Here is a 20,228-nt window from a genome sequence, read left to right as displayed (position 1 = left end):
TAAAGCTGTGCTCACTTTACCTACAGCAAGTTCCTTCAGGCAGTTTTTAGATTACATTTTAGTCCTCTTACGCCGTGAATTGTTTTCTGGTATTATTGTTATTTAAGAGAAAAGTGTAATGGATTGAAGTCAAAAGAATGAGAATCCCAAAAGTCAAAAGAATTTAAATCCCAGTTAAAATCCCTACTTCATGATTTGGGTAAATGCTCATAAAATAGAGTTAATGTCTATTTTCCTGTCTTGTGATGATCAAATTAGAAAACTAAGTGTCTAGCAGAGGTTCTGATACTTGGAATTTTTTTTTGATATATAATGTACATCCATGGTGAATCCCTGGCGGTAGAGAACTAACTGTTCACTTAGAACTACAGAAAAAGACTTTACCTTTTAGGATATTCTTGGGGTACCTAGCATGCTGGTAAGATAACTATAGATACCATGTTGATAAAAGAGAACCCGATTTGGAGCCTTAGATTTTTAGAACATTGACTTAAATGGAAAATAACCTGAAATTACAATGAAGGAAAGCATTTAATATTAGGCTTAATTTTGTTAACAGTTTCAAATTGATAATCCTCAAATGAATTGATAGTTGAGTATTCTTTAGGATTAAAAATAGAAATTCTTGTTGTGAGAAATTCTCTATACCTCTAAATCCTGTTCTTCATTTACCTGAAGTGGATAAAGCATAGAGACAATAGGGATTATAAATGCTTAGGAATTTTCAGTAATCCAAGGAAATAACAGATTAGTATATTCCACATAAAATCGTGATCTTATTAATATTTCGGGTTTCTTTAATACACATTTTTCATCATTAAACCAACTTGTAAGGCATTTGGTAAGGAGACAAAATGGTGTCACTTCTCAAAAAACTTAATTTGCTAACAAATTTCTAAGGAACAGAAAAGTCAGTAAGTTTGACATAGTGTGTTCTTTTTTTTTTTTTATTTTAACTTACCACTTGCTGCTCATGTACCTACTTTTCCTCTGAATAGTTATAGATTTTTCTCTTATTATTCCTTTACTTTATTATTGATGTCAGACTCACAGCATGGTAAAGTAACTTTCTATTCTCTCTTTTCCTTACTTTTATGGAAGATCAGTACCACACTTGCTTTTTTCCAGTCTTCTGGTATCTCTCCAGTTCTTGAATTTTCAAAAATAATTGTAAGTGATTCAATTGTAAGTATGCTCTATACTTCTTTCATTGGATGAAAGCATATCTGTGATGCATGTCATCTCAAATTGCTAATTGTGAACATAAGCTTTCCAGATATTCTCATATTTTAGTCAAAATGACATTTCTGCAAAGTTTTCATTATTTTAATTATAGGGTATATGTTTTGCTAGTTTTTAAAAATCATCTACTTTTGTCTGGATTCATGTTTATTTTTCATTAGGAGGCTTATTTTCTTTGATGTTTTTCCTTTATTAAATTTTTAAGCTGTTACTCCCTTCTGTGGTTCTACTACTGATAACTTATTCTGTGTTCTTGTTATTCTGAACTTTTCTATGAGACTTATATGAACTGGTTTCTCTATTTATAATTATTTTTTCTCCTTTTGCAACATTTTTATTATATACTGTTTTTTTCCTATGTAAGAGAAAACATTGAATATATAGGGTCCTTAGTCCTTTATGTTTTTGCTATAAATAAGATTTGATATGAAAATAATTACTCATTTGTTAATTTCTTTTTACAGTGTTGTTATTCAGCCATAGCCCTTCCTGTTCTGTGTTATTCTCCTCAGTTCCTCAAATTACTCATGACTTTCTTATTTCCTGATTCTGACCTCAACAAGACCTTAAACCACCTTTAACCACCCCTGTTCATTACTCTTCCCGTCACCAGGAATTACTTTAAAAGCTCTTACTCCCTGCCTCAAAAATTGCCTCCTGTACTGTTACACTGAAAGAAAACCTCTACAAAGCAACTACAATTCATATGTATTTCAGACAGTTTTAAGGACATCCTTGCAATACTTTTTTTTTTTTAATGGAGGTGAAGTATTTGGTTATATGTATGTATAAATAGTGTTTAATGTCCTAACTAAAGTTAATAGGAATTCATTTAATTTTGTAGACATTTGTTAGTTTTGAAGTACCTTCCGAGAAGAGAAGTTGAGGTATTTGATATAGGTATTAGAAAGATAGTAGGAAGTATTTATATGCAGCTTTGAGGCAGTTTGATATTCTTCTACCAGTCTAGATACTATTTTTGAAGTTGGGTCAGATGTTTCTCTCTTGATATATTTTAAACTAGATGAAAAGATTCTAGCTGATGTAGAGTCATGTGGTACTCCTCTTTAAAAATGTACTTTAGCTTTCTTTCTTAGCAAAGAAGACTAAAGACTATTTTGTTTTTAGTATATTTGCCACATAAATTTTTTTCCTTTGCACTGATTTCTAATTTTATGGATTTATCTTAATTTATAGATTGGGTTTAATTTCTATTATAATTTAACTCTTTTATACCACAGACCATTTACCTTTATTTCTCTGTAATGGTTGTGTTTGACTTAAACTTTAAGTGAATTCACACAGAAGTCGTCATTCGAGAACTATGGCGCATCAATATAGTAAATTAGGGAGCAGCAGCAACATGACTGCCAAAAGTGCAACATAATCACTTTGGTCACAAAGTGTCTACAAGGGACATGGACAAAAAAGAAGGAAAGACAGACATGAAGAAAGGAGTGAAGGAGTAGATAAAAGGGAGGAGAAGGAGAAAAGAAACGCAAAAGAAACCTAGGGAGAAGTCATGGGGAAGACCTGTGGCACGCCATCAGCAGTTGTCAGACGCTGCAATCCATGCCACATACATTTATTCAAAGCTGAACTAACCCTGAGCAGTATAGTTTTGGATGAGTGGCATAGAGAATGTGTATCTGCTTGACTCCCAACCTGCTTGTTCTCAAGAGCTATTACAAGATGTCCCTGTAAAAAGTATGAAGTCACACCCTGTCTTAAAAGGATTTGCCCTGTTCTGAGTTCTTTTCAAAGGAAGATAGACCACTCTCAAATGGTGTAAAGGACTATATTCTGATGATTTATTTTAAAACAAAACCATTAAAAAGGACACGAGTAAGTGTAGGGTTTTATATTGTAAATGTTGGATTGAAAGAGCAATAGTTAGGACTTCAAGGGAATTTTTATGAAATAGTATATGTTAGGAAAGGTAATGAGCCCCTTGTCTATTAAGCTACTCAAGTGAAGATTAGAAGACTTTCAAAAACATTGTAAAAGTAACTTCTTTGAATAGGAGGTTGGACAAGAAGGCATTGTTTTTGTGTACTATAAATCATAATATGTAGCAAAAACTTTTATTTCTTGTGTGCATTATTCTTACAAGATTTGAGGAAACAGTTTAATTACTATCGGTTGTCTATGTTATTGATAACTTTGAATGTTTTATTGATTGCAGATAGGGCAACTATATATGTAGTTTTTTGTTTTTGTTTTTGTTTTTTGTTTTTTTAAAGTACACCAAAGATTTATGGATTACTGTGCAAGGAAGTTTAGGCCAGTTCTGAGATTTTATGCTAATAACTCTAGTTATAACCACTTGTTATACATTACATAAAAACAGATTGGTGAGTAGATCTTTGACTTGGATGTTATGATGTGTGGAGTTTATTCTAAGGTTGAAGGAATGAGGAAGACTATCTAGAGGCAGGTTTGAGAAGAGAGCCAGAGTGAGGTTCTAGGATTATAGCAACATTAAGGAGTTGTTTTTTAAGAATTAATTTAGATGGGTTTTAGATCTCAGTAATTTGAATCTGTTTCCATTTGTTTACTGGTTTCCATCTGTTTTTAATCAGATAAGAGATTTGTTCAAAAGGTGTGTTAATTAGATTTTTACAGTGGTAGTTCTAAATAGATTCAAAAGAGGGAAACTTAAAAATCACTTTTTCTTATTTACATGCTTCACTTTTTATTCATTTATGAATGTGCCATTGACCTTTTTAATATCTAGCAAGCATAACATATTTTACGGATTTTAACTGGATCTTATAGTTATTAGTAGTCATGTTATATTGCTGTGTGAAACAAAACAAAAACTAAGCCAAACAGTTCTTCTAATTTTTTCTGTAGTACAGTAATATGGAAGGAAATCACTCCCTCTTTTTGTAATACAATACTATAGTGTCTCCAAAATACTAATAATTGATTTATCCTTCCTTTTATGCATCCTTTATTATCATATTGTATATAATAAGTGTTCTTAATAGAAAGCTTTTTGTTTATCTTTAAAAATGAAGATGTTGGGCAGTCCCGGTGGTGCAGCGGTTTAGCGCTGCCTGCAGCCCGGGGTGTGATCCTGGAGACCCGGGATCGAGTCCTGGGTCGGGCTCCCTGCATGGAGCCTGCTTCTCCCTCTGCCTGTGTCTCTGCCTCTCTCTCTCTCTCTCTCTCTGAATGAATGAATGAATAAATAAATAAATAAATAAATAAATAAATCTTAAAAAAATGAAGATGTTTATAGTTTTATTACATACATTATTATTATTTTTCTTCAACTTTGTTTTTTTGTGACATCTCACTGAGAAGGGATTTTTCAATACTCATTTTAAGCAGTTTCTTTACATGTATGTGGGGGGAAAAGCAAGCTGTTAAATTTTGTTAGTTTTGAAGAAACTTGAAAAAGAAAATATATTTTACAAAATAAGTTGATTTTCCCTGGTCTATGACTTAGGGTTTTGTTTAATTTTTTTTGTTGTTGTTGTTGTTTTGTTTTTGTTTTTGTTTTTTTTTGCTGTTCAGATTCAGAATTTGAATTTTAGTTTGGCAAGAACAACAAATAGTAATAGTAATTGATAGTGATAGTAATTGTAGTCTTTAGTAGAGGTAGTAGCTGCCACATTAATAATAGTATGAGGAGAATGATTATATTTGGCAGATAAGAAAACAGCAGCTTAGAGAGACACAATATTTTGTTAGTGGCTGAGCTGCAATTAGAGACCATGCTTGCCAACCCATTGTTGTTTTCCATAATACTGTACAGTCTCAATCTGGTGTTTGTGATAATGGCTGTAAAAGTGCTTTAGTAATAATAAAGTATTGTGCAAAGCTTAGGTGTTGGTATAATATACAATGAACTCTGGCCTCCATTTATTAAAATGAGGAATGTGAAAATAATCAGCATGTTTTGACCAAGAAGTGAAAATCAAGTGTGGTATGTTGAACCACTGTATTTTGCCCATTCAGTACAGAAGTTTGCGGTTGGGTTGGGATTGTGACATTAGTGTTTCAGGACCCTTATTTTATTTCCCTGTTTAATGCATGTTATTTGGGCATGCAAATATAACAAACTGGTAGTCTCCCAAATTTTTGTCTTTTATACCCAGGATTGTTGTGTTTTTCAGAGATGATTAAAAACTCAAGTTTCTTTTGAGTAAAGTTAAAACATAGGAATCATGCTCTTGAAGTTTAAAATTTTTAGTATACAGAAAGTAGGACATGCAAATACTGGACTGTTAAACTGAGAAATAAATGGGCCCCCTAAATAAATAAACATTTACACCATGTCCAGAGTGTAGTGTTCATGCCAAGGGTGAATGTGAGTGGGAAACTTGAGACAAAAGTGTTGTCAATTTCACTTAGAGGGCCTTCTTCTTAGAAGAGGTGAGAATTTTGAGATTCTTTTTTCTTTTAATAAGGGAGGAGGAGAAGGCATCAGAACTAATGGGGTGGGTTAGGGAATGGGAGAACTAAATAGAGTATGAAGTTAAGATTAAGGGACTGGAGGAATCCAACAAAAAGTGGAGGTAAAATAGGTAATCTAGGTGGTAATCTAGGTCTTTCAGCTAAATTACTGGTGCTCTGGAGGTTACTGGAAGTAATTTTGCAGGAGAGAAGAAAGTGAAGAGCAGGGTAAATCCTAATTTAAGCAGCAGCATGTGTTTGATAAGGGACAGCTAGAAGTTCATGAGAGAGATTGATGTATCGCTATTCTTGGATAATTTAAATATACCTATTATTTATATAAAAGTACTATTTTTATTTTAAAAATTGAAATGTCCTATATGAAGGATGAAGTATCTTCTGTACTGTTAAACATTGCTAGGGTACTGGTAGATTTATTACAAATTTTCTTTTTCTCTAGGGTTTGGATTCAGGATTTGTTCCTAGTGTCCAAGACTTTGATAAGAAACTTACAGAGGCTGATGCTTACCTACAAATCTTGATAGACCAATTAAAGGTATGGTATTAGTTTATATCCTGAATTGGGATAAAGTAGTAAATGGTTATTAACAAGCTTGATTTTGAGTGTAAAAAATTATCTGATTTAAAGCTGACATACTAAAAGATCTGGGTGGCCTTTAAGTATATTGATAAGTAGTGTGTGTGTATAATGTACTTTTTTGTCATTAAAAAAGTAAATACGTAGACATAATTAGAAAATTAGCATGTTCTGTTTTAAAATTCTGTGAAACTGGTAAATTTTAAAGTAGCTCAATTTCTGAGACCTTGGTTTTTCCATTTTGAGGAGGAAGGTTGGGGGAGGTGATTTCTCTAACTTCATTTATCATTAATGAAATTGTCTCCTTTAATTCCTACTTTAAAATTAATTATAAGCAAAAGTCCTGGGAAGCAAATGGCTTGTTGATAAACTTGGATGTATGCTTTTTTCTATGTTTAGTAAATATATACAGTATAGTAAAATGGTTTGATACTATAATCATTTTCTTTTTAATCCTGTAGCTTTTTGATGACAAACTTCAAAACTGCAAAGATGATGAACAGAGAAAGGTAAGTTCTATAGTCATTATTTTGCCTTAACTATTTTAAAACCAAGAGCCTTTTAGAGAACAGAAGGACCTCAGGGGTTTTTGGCTACTATAATAGTACTACTGACTATTTATGATGGTACTACCATATAGAATTCATGGGGGAGTTTTCTGGTGATTTTCTATGTTGATTTCACAATTAAACAAAAATTTTAATATGATGCCCTTTTTGTGAGTACCACCTTCCTAGGATTAAGTTCTTTCCTTTTGAGGTTTTAAATGTTGAAGCTGGTAAGAATTTACAGAATAAGCTGGAAGCCACAGATGAGGAGACAAAACGAGGATTGCTTTATTATTATTTTTTTAAGATTTTATTTTTAAGCCACTTCTCAATACCCAACTTGGATATAAAAGTTGCATGCTCTATCTACTGAGCCAGCCAGGTGCCCCTGAGTGTTGCTTTAATAGTGGTTCCACTACTGCCCCCCACCCTTGAATTTCTGAGAATTACTTTGTAGTTTGAATATTATTTTCTTTTTTCCAATTAACGTATTTCCTCCTTGACTAGGTTTCCTATTGCAGTATCATTTATTTTTTTGTGTTTCTTTTGACCATAGGTTTGTATCTGGCTCTTTTATACTTTGGTAATAGTACTTGTAGTAACTCATGTTTAGCTCCCCTTCCATTCTAAGGTTTGGAATTTAGCTCCATTTCATTTTTAAGCAACTAGTCAAAGTTTAAGGTGATTCTAAAAGAAGTGTTTTTTTGAAATTTTTTACTTAAATTGAATTTAATTAACATATAGTGTATTATTAGTTTCTGAGGTAGAGTTTAGAGATTCATTAGTTGCGTATAACACCCAGTGGTCATTACATCAAGTGCCTCCTTAATGCCCATCATCCAGTTATCCCATCCCTCACCCACATCCCCTCCAGCAAACTATAGTAAAGAGTCTCATATGGTTTATCTCCCACTCTGTTTCCATCTTATTTTATTTTTCCTTTCTTCCCCATGTTCATCAGTTTTGTTTCTTAAATTTCACATATGAGTGAAATCATATGTTTGTCTTTCTCTGACTTTCTTATTTTGCTTAGCATAATACACTCTAGCTCTATCCACGTCATTGCACATGGCAAAATTTTGTTCTTTTTGATGGCTGATACTCGTTTGTGTGTGTATGTGTTGTGTGTGTGTGTGTGTGTGTATACACACCACTGCTTTATCCATTCATCTGTTGATGGACTTCTGGGTTCTTTTTTTTTTTTAATTTTTATTTATTTATGATAGTCACACATACACAGAGAGAGAGGGAGAGACACAGGCAGAGGGAGAAGCAGGCTCCATGCACCGGGAGCCCGACGTGGGATTCGATCCCGGGTCTCCAGGATCGCGCCCTGGGCCAAAGGCAGGCGCCAAACTGCAGTGCCACCCAGGGATCCCGACTTCTGGGTTCTTTTCATGTTTTGGCTATTGTGGAGATTGATGTTATAAACATTGGGGTGCATGTGCCCCTTCAAATTACTGTGTAGAACAAATGTTTTAAAATCACATAGTGAGTCTATAAAAAAGACTTTTTTCCATATAAGGAATAATAATGTTTTGTGTTATTTAATGTTTTGTGTTATTATTAAAAATCTTGAATCACACGAATCTTGAGGATATAATCCATAAATGTTTGAATTTTTGTTTAAATGTTTAAGTTTTTAAAAGTATAACAGAAGGTACTCCCTTCCCAACTTGCCTCCACTTGCTTAGAGTAATGGGTACATTTTGGTAAAATTCTTTAAATGACCACTAAAAAACAGTGATGGTACTTCTTTGGGCTTTTGATTATTTTCATTTAAACTTCTCATTTTTCACAGAAAATTGAAACTCTCAAAGAAACAACAAATGTAAGTTATGTGTTTAGTAAACTCTAAAACTCTTTGCATTAGAAAGTGCTTTAAGGTGTTATTTCTATTTTAAACTGCTGCTTAAATTAATAAATTGCTCTGTTAATAGGAGCAATTGAGATTTTAATTTTTATAAATTTTTGCAAGGGTGTGTATAACTTTATAAAGGAATTAAAAGGACTTGAATAATCTAACTAAAATTCATTTTATATACCATTTTATCTGTTTCTGGTCTTGTCTAAGATCCTTGGATAAAAGGTGTCATCCGTGCACAACATATATTCTCTTTTCTATAATTAAAACATATTGTGATTCAAGTTTTCTGATGTATTGGCCTTCTGACATTATATAATAGGCTACTAATAAGATTTGTAGTTTGACAAAAGCACTTTGGCAAAGTAGTAGTGTTCTAGGTTCACCTATATTGTGATAGGATCCTTTAACCTTCATAATTCCATAAAAGTCTTGAATAGATGTTTTAGAAATTTACACTGGGATTGCTTGCTGTTGATCTAAGAATTTGGAAGTTAATCAGACTCACATCTTTTTCTTTTTGAAGTGTTGAAAAACCAGTTAGAATGTTATTTAGTATAAATTAGCAATTTTTTTGCATTCTTTAATTTATAGAATTGCTAATGATAACTTCATCTGACACTATCGGTATATTAGAACCCACTGGATATTCAGAGAGGGTATTTCTTGTGTATTATGGAATTAAATCCTGTACATCTGAACTGATTTTTTTTTATAAGCTTTAATGTCATATAACTGTTTTATTTGATGCAAGATCCTAAAATCAGTGTTCTGTTTTTACAGAGCATGGTAGAATCAATTAAACACTGCATCGTGTTGCTGCAGATTGCTAAAGTAAGTAAATTTTACTTTTTATTACTTGCATTTAATGAGATTTAAAAATTATAATGGTGTTTTTCTTTAATAGAAGATGACTTGTTTCTGAAATATATACTTTTCTACAGTAAATTGTATTGTGAGGTTCCTGGTACTATTGAACAACTGTTGTACTGGGATATTACCTTGGTAGCATGTGCCTGTTTTTGACATGGTAATTTCTGACCCAATGACTGGGAAGGAGGGGAGCACATTTGAATTACTTATCCCTTTGTTCATTTTATACATTATCACTACTTGGAGCAAGGATCTATTTTGTAAAACCTTTCACAGAAAAGTTTTTCTTAGAAAAGAAATTAAATTTTAGCAAGAGTTCTTTTTCTCATCCACAATAAGGAGTATTAATAAAGATACATATTTATTGTGTTGTAGATTTTTTTTCTGGTACTAAACTACATTAGTGAACCACTACTTTAAATTGCTGTTCTTTATTCATACCACAAAATGTATTTTGAATTGTTGTGGTTCAGTAAAAATTTCATGGCTATTGTGCCTGCTTTTCTGAAAAATGTTGGTGTATTCAACTTAAGTATAGATTTGATTGCTTTGTATTTTGCAAAATAAGCATTTTAGTGTTTGAAAATAAGAATTAAAAAGGAAATTCTGCTCCCATTATTTCTACCTGACTGTACCTCTGTATTTCCAGCTAGTGGCTTGAAAAGGGTGGGCAGGCAGTTCATCTGCCAATAAGAGGCTACTATTGGGATGTTTGCATGAGTTTTTAATTACTGGCCTATTTTACCTACTCAGTTGTATTTGTTTGCCCAATAATGGTCACTTTTAACCTAGTATTGTTAATGATACAGTCTTATAGGACAGTCCATTTGTACTTAGATAGTAAGGATATTCAGCATATAAATTAAAGGAGGGCAGTGTCATTTTCTTTTGAGGCTGATTCAGTATTAAAGTGTCACAACATAAGGGCTTATGTTCACTTTCTAGGGTTTTTTTTTTTTTTTGTGACAACTCTTGTCTGATTCCTGTGTATGTGTCTAAATTTTTCATCTACTTTTGTGGATCAGAATATATACTAAAGGGAGGATAGGGTTAGAGGTATAAAAAGGTGGTAAGGTTTTTGTTTTTCTTCACTGTGCAATTACATGGGTGGGTGGATCACCTACTATTACCCAAAAGCCTCTGGAGTGTACAGATAACCAGTAAACTACACCATGCTCAGTGTGAATTGGTAGGTATTTTAGGGATGCATACTGCCACCTTTGGAAGATTGAGGAAGTAGAAGGGCTGAGAGTGTTAGGCTGGTTTGGATAATCTATAAATTACTCAAAAACAAGGCACCTGAGCCTCTTTGAGTAGGTCACCTTTTAGCTGCCCATAAAGAACGTTTTTGGTGTTCTGTCTTTGGAATGAGTTAGAATTCAAATTACTAGTACTCCTTATTTGAAGTTTCCTTTTTTTTTTTTAAGATTTTTTTTATTTTTTAAGTAATCTCTACATCCAACATGGGGGCTCAAACTTATAACCCTGAGATCAAGAGCTGCACGCTCCACTGACCAACCCAGCGAACTGTCCCTAGTAATTTCTACTATTTAGTCTGTACCTCCTACTCTGTTTTCTTTAGCCCAGCTTGATAGTTACATTTCAAGGTCCTTCAGAATGGGTAACATAGATTAAGTAAATGGAATTTGGCTTTTTAACTCTTTTTAGAAGGAAGTTTTTCATGGCTTTTAATGTACAAACACATCCCTTAAGTTATACATGTACTCTATATAAACTCTGTGTATCTCTAATGTAAATCAGACCATTTCACTTACCTGCTCAAATCCTCCTAAATGGTTTCTCATCTCCCTTGGAATGGAATCTAAACTACTTACAGTAACTTAAATCATTTGAACCATCGTTACTCTCTCACATCTCATCTACCCTCACTTGATTACACTATTCCAACAACACTGGCTTGTTTTCCTTTTCACAGGCCAGACTTTTTCTGCTTCAGGGATTTGTATTTGCTTTCCGCATTACCTGGAAGGAACTTACCCCAGATTTCCAAGAGTCACTCCCTCACTTTATTCAGATTTCCACCCACATGAAATCTCTTTGAAGAGATCTTCCTGACCACTCTAAAATAATCTCTAACCTCTCATTTGTGATGAGAGGTCTTGCATCACTGGCCCAATTTACATGATATCTTGTTTATTGTCTCTCTGCAACCTGATTTATAATCTCCTTAAGGACTTTGTTTACCATTGTATTAGTCTGCTTGGGCTGCCATAACAAACCACCACAAACTGGGTGGCTTAAAGAACAGAAATTTATTTTCTCACAGCTTTGGAGGCTAGAAGTTGAAGATCAAGGTTCCTGCCAATTTGATTCCCTGTGAGGGGAATCAAACTTGTAGATAGCCACCATCTCAGTATGTCCTCACACAGCCTCTGCTTGGTACATGCACAAAGAACAGAGAGAGAGAAGAGAGAGAGAGAGAGGGAGAGTGGGGAGGAATAGAAGGGAAAGCGGGAGAGTGGGGAGAGAGAGGATGAGGAGACTTCTCTGGTATCTTATAAGGACACTTACTGGGTCAGGGCCCCATCTTTAGGACCTTATTTAACCATAATTTACTTCATTAGAGACCCCATCTCCAAATACAGCCATACTGAGGGTTAGGGCTTCTGAATTTGGTGGTGAGAGGTAGGGACACACAAATATTCACTCCATTACACCACTTATCCTCAGTGCCTAGAACAGTTTCCTGCCACATAGTAGGGGCCTGATAATTGTGAATTTTGAGTGGATGTTTCTAATACATAATTTTTATTGGCTGCACAGTTTCCACTTTATGATTTTTTTATTTAGCCACCTCTCTGTTGTGCTGTTGGTAAACATTGCAGAACTTCTAATACTGATGGGAATATAAGTTGTTACAGCCATTTTGGAGGACTATTCTTCATTGATAGGTTAATAAAATATTGAAATCAGCTACTTTGAGAGAGAGATTGCCACCTGAGACCCCAAAGGAATATAGGAATATAAGAAGATAGTCAATTTGATACCTCTATTATTTGGAATTTATTTAGTATTAGCTTTTTAAATTTATTTTTTAAAGGGATTTATTTATTTATTTGACAGAGCACAAGTAGGGGAACAGCAGGCAGAGGGAGAGGGAGAAGCAGGCTTCTCACAGGGAGCCTGCTGCAGGACTCGATCCCAGGACCCTGGGAACATGGCCTGAGCCTAAGGCAGATGCCTAACCAACTGATCCACCCAGGGACCCCAGTATTAGCTTGTCAGAAGGGAGAAGCAGGCTTCTCACAGGGAGCCTGCTGCAGGACTCGATCCCAGGACCCTGGGAACATGGCCTGAGCCTAAGGCAGATGCCTAACCAACTGATCCACCCAGGGACCCCAGTATTAGCTTGTCAGAAGCAGCATGCTATATAGGTAGGATTTTTAAACTCCTTCCAGTTTTGATTCTTTAATTCTCATTAGCAGAAGTTTCCCTCCTGCCTCAATGATTAATAATGCATTGGTTCCTGAATTTTGCTATCCATTAGAATCATCTGGAGATGTCTCATGCCTGGCTCCCACTCCCAGACATTGTGTGGTAATTGCTATGGGTTATCACCTGCGCTTTGGGATTTTAAACTCCCAGGTGGTTGTAATATGCAGCAAAGTTTGGGCATTACTTGGTTAGTGAGATTTTCAGGTGGCCTCTGTTAGTTCAGAATTTGTTCTTTGTACCATAGATGGAGACAGCTGGTGTTTCATGGGAAACTGTGGAAGAAGGTGAGGGAGGTAGAATAGAGTGGAAATAATCTGGGAGGCCCTGTATCTGAGGACTTGACCAGAGATTAGGTAATAAGACCATATGCCACAACTCATATAAGCAAGTGAAATTAATTTTAACACTGCATTTTATTTAACCCAATATATCCAAAATCATTTCAACATAAGCAATATAAAAATTCATTAGTGAGAAACTTCATATTCTATCTTTTTTTCTTGTACTGAGTTTTCAGTATCTTGGTTGTATTTTACAATTTGAACTAGCTCCATTTCAAGTACTCAGTAGCCATGTGTGACTAGTAGTTCCCACACTGGACAGTATGTACAGGTCTAGATTATCCTTTCAAAGTAGGTTGTATATTTAAGTTGTCTTTGGATCTCAGGTCCTCTCCCCAGGACATTTTTCTTTTGTAGAGTTTTTTTCCATAAGTGTTTATAAATATCTCATTAGACTTTTTAAAAAGATTTATTGATTAAAAAAAAAAGATTTATTGATATTTACACTATAAAGTTCACTCATTAGCATGCGTCAGAACTTAATTCCTTTTCATTTCTGAATAATATTCTATTGAATGGATATTAACACATTTTGTTTATTCATCAGTTGATAGACTTTTGGGTTCTTTCCAATTTTTTTTTGGCCATTATAAATAATACTGCAATGAATGTCATTATAATGGCTTTGTGTGGAGGTGTATTTCCGTTTCTTTTAACTTTACACCTGGAATTGGCATTAATAGGGTCATATGGTAACTCTGTGTCTAGCTTTTTTAGAAACTGCTAAACTACTTTTCAAAGCAGCCACACCATTTTACATTCTCACAATGTGTTACAATTCCATTTTCTTCACATACTCACCAGTGTTTGTGATTTTCTTCTTCTTCTTTTCTTTTTTTTTGGTGACTTAAAACAGCACTCATTTATTAGCTCACAGTTCTGTAGATCAGACTCTAAAGTAACTGGGCTGGGTTCTATGCTTAAGGATATCACAAGGCCCAAATCAAGGTTCTAGACAGGTTGAACTATCTGGAGGCTCTGGGAAAGAATCTACTTCCAGGCTTATTCAGGTCTTTGTTGTAGGACTGAAGTCCCCATATCCTTGATAGTTGTTAGCTAGAATTCACTGCCAGCAACTAAAGACCTCTCTCTGGTCCTTGCACAGACTCTCCCCATTTTCACAGCCAGTGGGTGACCTAGCCTAGCCTATCCTTCTCATCGTTTACATTTTTGACCTTTTTCTTCTGGCACTAGCCAGGGAAAGTTTTGCTTTTAATATTAATAGCTCATGAAATTGGATCAGTCTACCTGGATAATGCTTGTGTCTTATGGTCAACTGTAAATACCACATGATTTTACTTTTTGGAATCTGAAAAACAAAACAAATGAACAAACAAAAGCAAAAACAAACCCATAAATGCAGAGAACAGTTGGTGGTTGCCAGAGAGGAGGGGAAATTAAGGGAGTGGGAAAAATGAGTGAAGGGGAGTGCGAGGTACCGGCTTTCAGTCATGGAATTGAGTAAGTCATGGGGATGAAAGGTACAGTATAGGGAATATACTCAATGGTATTGTAATACCATGGTGACAAATGGTATTTGCACTTGCGGTAAGCATAGCATAATGTATAGACTTGTCGAATTATTGTGTTGTACATCTGAAACTAATATAACATTGTCAGCTGTACTTTAATTAATGAATAATAGATCCATGGAACCTATATATATCACTCCTGTCATTGTTTTGTTGTTGTTGTTGTTGTAGCCATTCTAGTGGTATCTTGTGGTTTTGATTTGCATTTTCTTAAGGAATAGTGATGTTGAACATCTTTTCATGTGCTTTTTAGCTATTCATTTATCCTTGGAGAAATGTCTATTAAAATTCTTTGCTGATGTTTTAGTTGGGTTCTTTTTAATCTCATTGAGTTGTAGGAGTGATTTTATATGTTCTAAATACAAATCCTTATCAGACATGATTTGCATATTTTTCTCCAGGTTTGTGGGTTGACCTTTTCACTTTCTTGATATTGTCCTGAGAAGCATGCATATTTTTATTTTTTATGAAGTCTAGTTTATCAATCTTCTATTGTTTGTACCTTTGGTGGCTTATCTGTCATTGCCTAATCCTAGATCACAAAGATTTATTCCTTTTTCTTCAAAGAGTTTTATAGTTTTAGCTCTATTTGTATGTCATCCACTTTGGGTTCATCTTTGTAGTGTGAGGTAGGGGTCTAAATGTATTTTTCTGGGAACGCCTGGGTGGCTCAGCGGTTGAGTGTCTGCCTTTGGCTCAGGGCCTGGATCCCGGGTTCCCGGGATCGAGTCCTCCATCTGGCTACCTGCATGGAGCCTGCTTCTCCTCCCTCTGCCTGTGTTTCTGGCTCTCTTTCTGTGTCTCTCATGAATAAATAAAACCTAAAAAAAAATAATAATGTATTTTTCTGCCTGTGGATATCCGGTTGTCCTAGCCTCATTTGTTGAATCTCATCAAACTTGAATTTGTGTTTTTTTGTTTGTTTGTTTGTTTGTTTCATATAATTGGTAAGTGTGTTAGTTGGTCCATAATTTTTTTTTTGTTTTTTTTTGTTGGTCCATAATTAAGGGAGTTTTTACTAGACTACATTGACTTATTACAGAGATGAGGATATATTTCATATATGTTGTTGGTAGGCATGGTTTTAAAAAACTGAAGTCTATAATTTTGGTCAGAAGTCTTACCAAATTATGTTGTGCTGATGTTTTGGTTCATTATCACATTTCCAGATCTCAGTCATGCTGGTATATTTGGAGAATAGCTTTTGTATTAAGGATTGAGGGATTTATAACCAGATAAACATATAGTTTAAGTGGGAAGTAGCATTAGACCTTTGCTTTGTTTCTTTAACATAATTCATTTTGAATGCACTCAAATCTTGAGTTCAGTAATTCTTGAGATTTAGCTTTAACAGAACCTGATTAAAGGTTACAAAACAAAAACAAAACAATTTTTAAAAAAGAAGAATGGAAGTGGGGGTAAGGCGGGGATGAACATAGCCTTTTTAGGTGATAGAACAAAATCCCTAAAGTACATGATGAGAATGACAAGGCATTTAATAGTCTATGATTTGACTCTGCCTTAAAAGACAAACCACAACAGTAACAAAAATAATGAACCCTAGTTTAAAATATGCTGTAGGTAGCATACATTATTAATTGAGAACATTTGGGGAAAAAGTTTGTCAGATACTGAAGTTTATTTTAAATTATACCACAATTAAAATTTGTGGTTTTCTTAGATAATATACATATATCTATTGTAATATATCAGTAATCAATCACTACATAACAAACTAGTCTAAGCTGAGTGTCTTAAAATAGCAACAGTAATTTAAATTTTGCTTTCAAATATGCAATTTGGGTAGACTTCATGACTTGTTTCTGTTTCATGCAATGTCATCTGTAATGACTTGATGTGGGGCTAGAGGATTTATTTACTTTCAAGGTGGTTCACTCATATATGCCTGGAAAGTTCAGTTGGGAGCCTAGATTCTTCTCCATGTAGCTGCTTGGGTTTTCTCACAGTATGGTGGTTGGGTTCCTAGAAAACTTGGTGAAAGTTTGTAACATTTTCATGACCTTGTCTTAGAAATCACATATAGTCACTTTCTGTTGTACTTACTGGTAGAGACCATCACAAAGGCCCACCTAAGGTTCTAGGGTAAGGGACATGAACAGTCTTTCTTGTTGGGGCCATTTCTGGAAATTTTAATCTATCACATGTATGTAATATTTCTTTCTAAGAAACCCTTTGGAAAAATCAATTTAATATATAGAAATTAATAAGGGAAAGCCAGAATTAAAATGCTGTCTGAGCAAGAAACTTTAAATTTCTCTTTCTTCTTAATAATTTATTTTCAACTGTGTCTATTAAGAATTAGCTGAAACTTTGAACATATAGTATATATATATTTGATATATATTGAATATATATTCTAAATATATAGTTAATTTTGCAAATAGGGGAAAACCTCAGCATGAATTACACAGTTGACAAAGTGCAGTTATTCTCAAGGATATGTAAAAGATACCGACTGTGCTGGAAGTTCCCAAAGACCACCTTTAGGTTTGATGATCTTGATGATTTGCTTGGAGGACTCTCAGGACACAGTGTATAGTCATATTCATAGCTATCCTTTATTAGAGCAAGTGATCCAAAGCATTATCAGCAAAGGGGAAAAGCACATAAGGCAAAATTCAGAGGAAACCAATGCACAAGCTTCCAAATGTCTTCTCCCAGTAGACTCACAGAATGTGCTTAGTTCTTCCAGTAACAAATTGTGACAACATATGTAAAATGTTGTCTACCAGGGAAGCTCATTAAAGCCTCAACACCTATGGTTTTTGTTGGGACCTTGTCATGTAAGCTCCCTCTTCCTAGCACTTATCAAGATTCCAGACTTCAGAAGGAAATCAGTTTGTCAGCGTAAACCATGTTCTTTGCCAACAGTTTAGGCACAGTGAGCCACTCGTATACCAGACAGAGTGGTGGGAACCCTCCTGAAATCCAAGTTCCTAGTCATTAGCCAAAGGCTAACTTGCCAGCAGGCAGGCCTGCTATGTCAATGCTTTTTTGTACCTGCACTTAAAAAAAAAAAATTCCAAACCTTCACATTGCTCATGGTTGACCCTTCAATATATTGATTTCTGAGCAAACTAAGTAGTTAAAGAAAAGGTTACAGATAAATGAGATAAAACTTGGCCATTATGTTTAAAGCCAAGACCAAATAATGGTTTCTCTTAAGACTTTAAAATTTCCTGATAAAGACTATACTTTCAGGGATCATTTCTATAGTTTGTTACTAGAGAAGTTTCTCTGAACGTGTAGGGTACCAAAAAAAAAAAAAAAAATTTCCTGATAGTTAGGAGCTAAAACTTAAAACAGTTTTATTTAAAATTAAACATGTTATCTACATAATACAAATAAATGGATTATAATTACAGAACCTAATATGTGTTGGTAACTTTCCACCACCTTCTTCCTGAAGTACATCCTTGGAGAAGCAAGGCAAAATAGCATATTAAGAACATGAATTCTGAAATCAGACTTTTGGAATCCTGGCTCTCCACCCTCTGTCTCATTTTTCTCATATGTCCAATATTAGTAGTACCTACCTTATAGAATCGGTAGAATTTATTATTCCACTTGGAATAATAAATGCAAAATATTTGTTAGTGTTAACTTCTAGGTTATTCCATGGATACCATGGGTATATAATTCTTATACCTTTATTTTTTTAAAAGATTTTATTTATTTATTCATGAGAGAAACAGAGAGAGAGAGAGAGAGAGGCAGAGACACAGGCAGAGACACAGGCAGAGGGAGAAGCAGGCTCCATGCAGGGAGCCTGATGTGGGACTTGATCCCGAGTCTCCAGGATCACGCCCTGGGCTGAAGGCGGTGCTAAACCGTTGAGCCATCCAGGCTGCCCTGATTCTTATACCTTTTAAGTGCAGTAAGAGTGTTAGGGTTGTGGGTAGTTGGTAAAATTTACTATAAAATTATCTTCAATCCTAAATTAGTATATCTGCTTTTAATAGTTGGTACTGCTATGACTACACAGTCTCATCGGATATTTCTATAATGAACTTAATTAAGGATCTGTTTAGAAAAATAATTGCCATGCTATTGGTGGTGGTTGTGTAGCCAATGATAGAATTATGTTTGGCTAGCAATGTACAAATGAAATTATAATCTCAGTAGAAGCAGAGAAATGGTTTTCTAACACTGTTACTGACTAGTAAAGTAGGGTTTCTTAATAGGGAAGAAAGTACACAAGGACTTACTTAAATAAAAGAATGAAGTTAATATTTTTAACATTTTTCCTTAAGGACCAGTGTAATGCGGAGAAGCACGCAGATGGAATTATAGTAAGTTTAATCTAATCTTTTTGTTTCCCTTTACTTCTGCAGAGCATTATAACCAGTCATGTCAGGAGAAGCCTGAACTTCTACTCATTTTTCAACACAAATTCCTCTCTTCACCTACTCACTGCTTTTTGTTGTTGACTCTTGCAATTTTCCTTAAGCTCCTAAAGTTGGCCATCTTTCAGCAATCATTTGCAGGGAAAATATTAAAATTTTTCTAAGTGTTGGTTCAGATTGAATCACTTTGCATGTGTTAACATGAAGGGTTAATCATGGTGTGAAAATACAGCTTTTATGACTAAGGCATAACTCACAATGCTACATTTCTTGTCAAACTTCTTTTTTTCCCAGATGAAAGCAGAAGGGGAGGGATTCAGTATTGAAACATATCTTAATCTATTTAATATTTGTTTATCAGTTTCTATTTTACTTTTAGATTTTACATGTTGTGTTAACTGTCATTGCTATTGTGGTATACCTTGTGTTTTTATTAGAACAAATTGCAACATGACTTCTCTCACTTACAGCCATTTTCTTATTCTTTCCTCCTCCTCAGCTTTTTACTCTTCCCTTAGATTCAACTTCTTTAAAAAGAAAGGAAAATTTTATTATTGGTATTTCCCATCTGAAAATAGAGTTTGAAGATTTATAGTTGGAGTGACCCTATTTTTATGATAACTGAATGACTTCTGTTTAGACTGTATTTCTATTTTTTTTTTTTTTTTTTTAAAGGGTCTGCTTCTTTTTTTTTTTTTTAATTTTTTTTTTTATTTATTTATGATAGTCACAGAGAGAGAGAGAGAGGCAGAGACACAGGCAGAGGGAGAAGCAGGCTCCATGCACCGGGAGCCCGACGTGGGATTCGATCCTGGGTCTCCAGGATCGCGCCCTGGGCCAAAGGCAGGCGCCAAACCGCTGCGCCACCCAGGGATCCCCTAGACTGTATTTCTAAAGCAGGAGGCAGCCCTCCCTTTTTTGCCCCAAGACTTTACAGATGCCAGCTTGTCTAGATCTGGAAACTTCAAAATCTTCAAAACCATCTCATGGTTATACTTGA

The 20,228-nt window shown here is 34.6% G+C and overlaps 1 protein-coding gene and 1 pseudogene across 8 annotated transcripts in view; both read left to right on the top strand.

The window, feature by feature from the left end:
- Positions 1 to 20,228, top strand: part of OSBPL9 (oxysterol binding protein like 9) — a 161,602-nt gene that overhangs the window by 110,421 nt on the left and 30,953 nt on the right. For 4 of the 8 annotated variants that reach the window (XM_077844935.1, XM_077844937.1, XM_077844939.1 and 1 more), the window contains 5 exons: positions 6,110 to 6,205; positions 6,709 to 6,756; positions 8,597 to 8,626; positions 9,443 to 9,493; positions 19,136 to 19,174. In XM_077844935.1, coding sequence (XP_077701061.1) covers positions 6,110 to 6,205; positions 6,709 to 6,756; positions 8,597 to 8,626; positions 9,443 to 9,493; positions 19,136 to 19,174 — 264 coding nt within the window. Of the gene's footprint in view, positions 1 to 1,101; positions 1,171 to 6,109; positions 6,206 to 6,708; positions 6,757 to 8,596; positions 8,627 to 9,442; positions 9,494 to 19,135; positions 19,175 to 20,228 lie in introns of all 8 variants that reach the window. The other 4 variants (XM_077844931.1, XM_077844934.1, XM_077844932.1 and 1 more) reach the window with 3 other exon arrangements.
- LOC144282749 (small nucleolar RNA U3) lies at positions 18,068 to 18,162 on the top strand (annotated as a pseudogene).

This window comes from Canis aureus, chromosome 13 (assembly GCF_053574225.1).
Source record: "Canis aureus isolate CA01 chromosome 13, VMU_Caureus_v.1.0, whole genome shotgun sequence".
Taxonomy (NCBI): Eukaryota; Metazoa; Chordata; class Mammalia; order Carnivora; family Canidae; genus Canis; species Canis aureus.
Note: the sequence above shows the minus strand (reverse complement) of the source record. Positions and strands in the feature narration are given on the sequence as shown.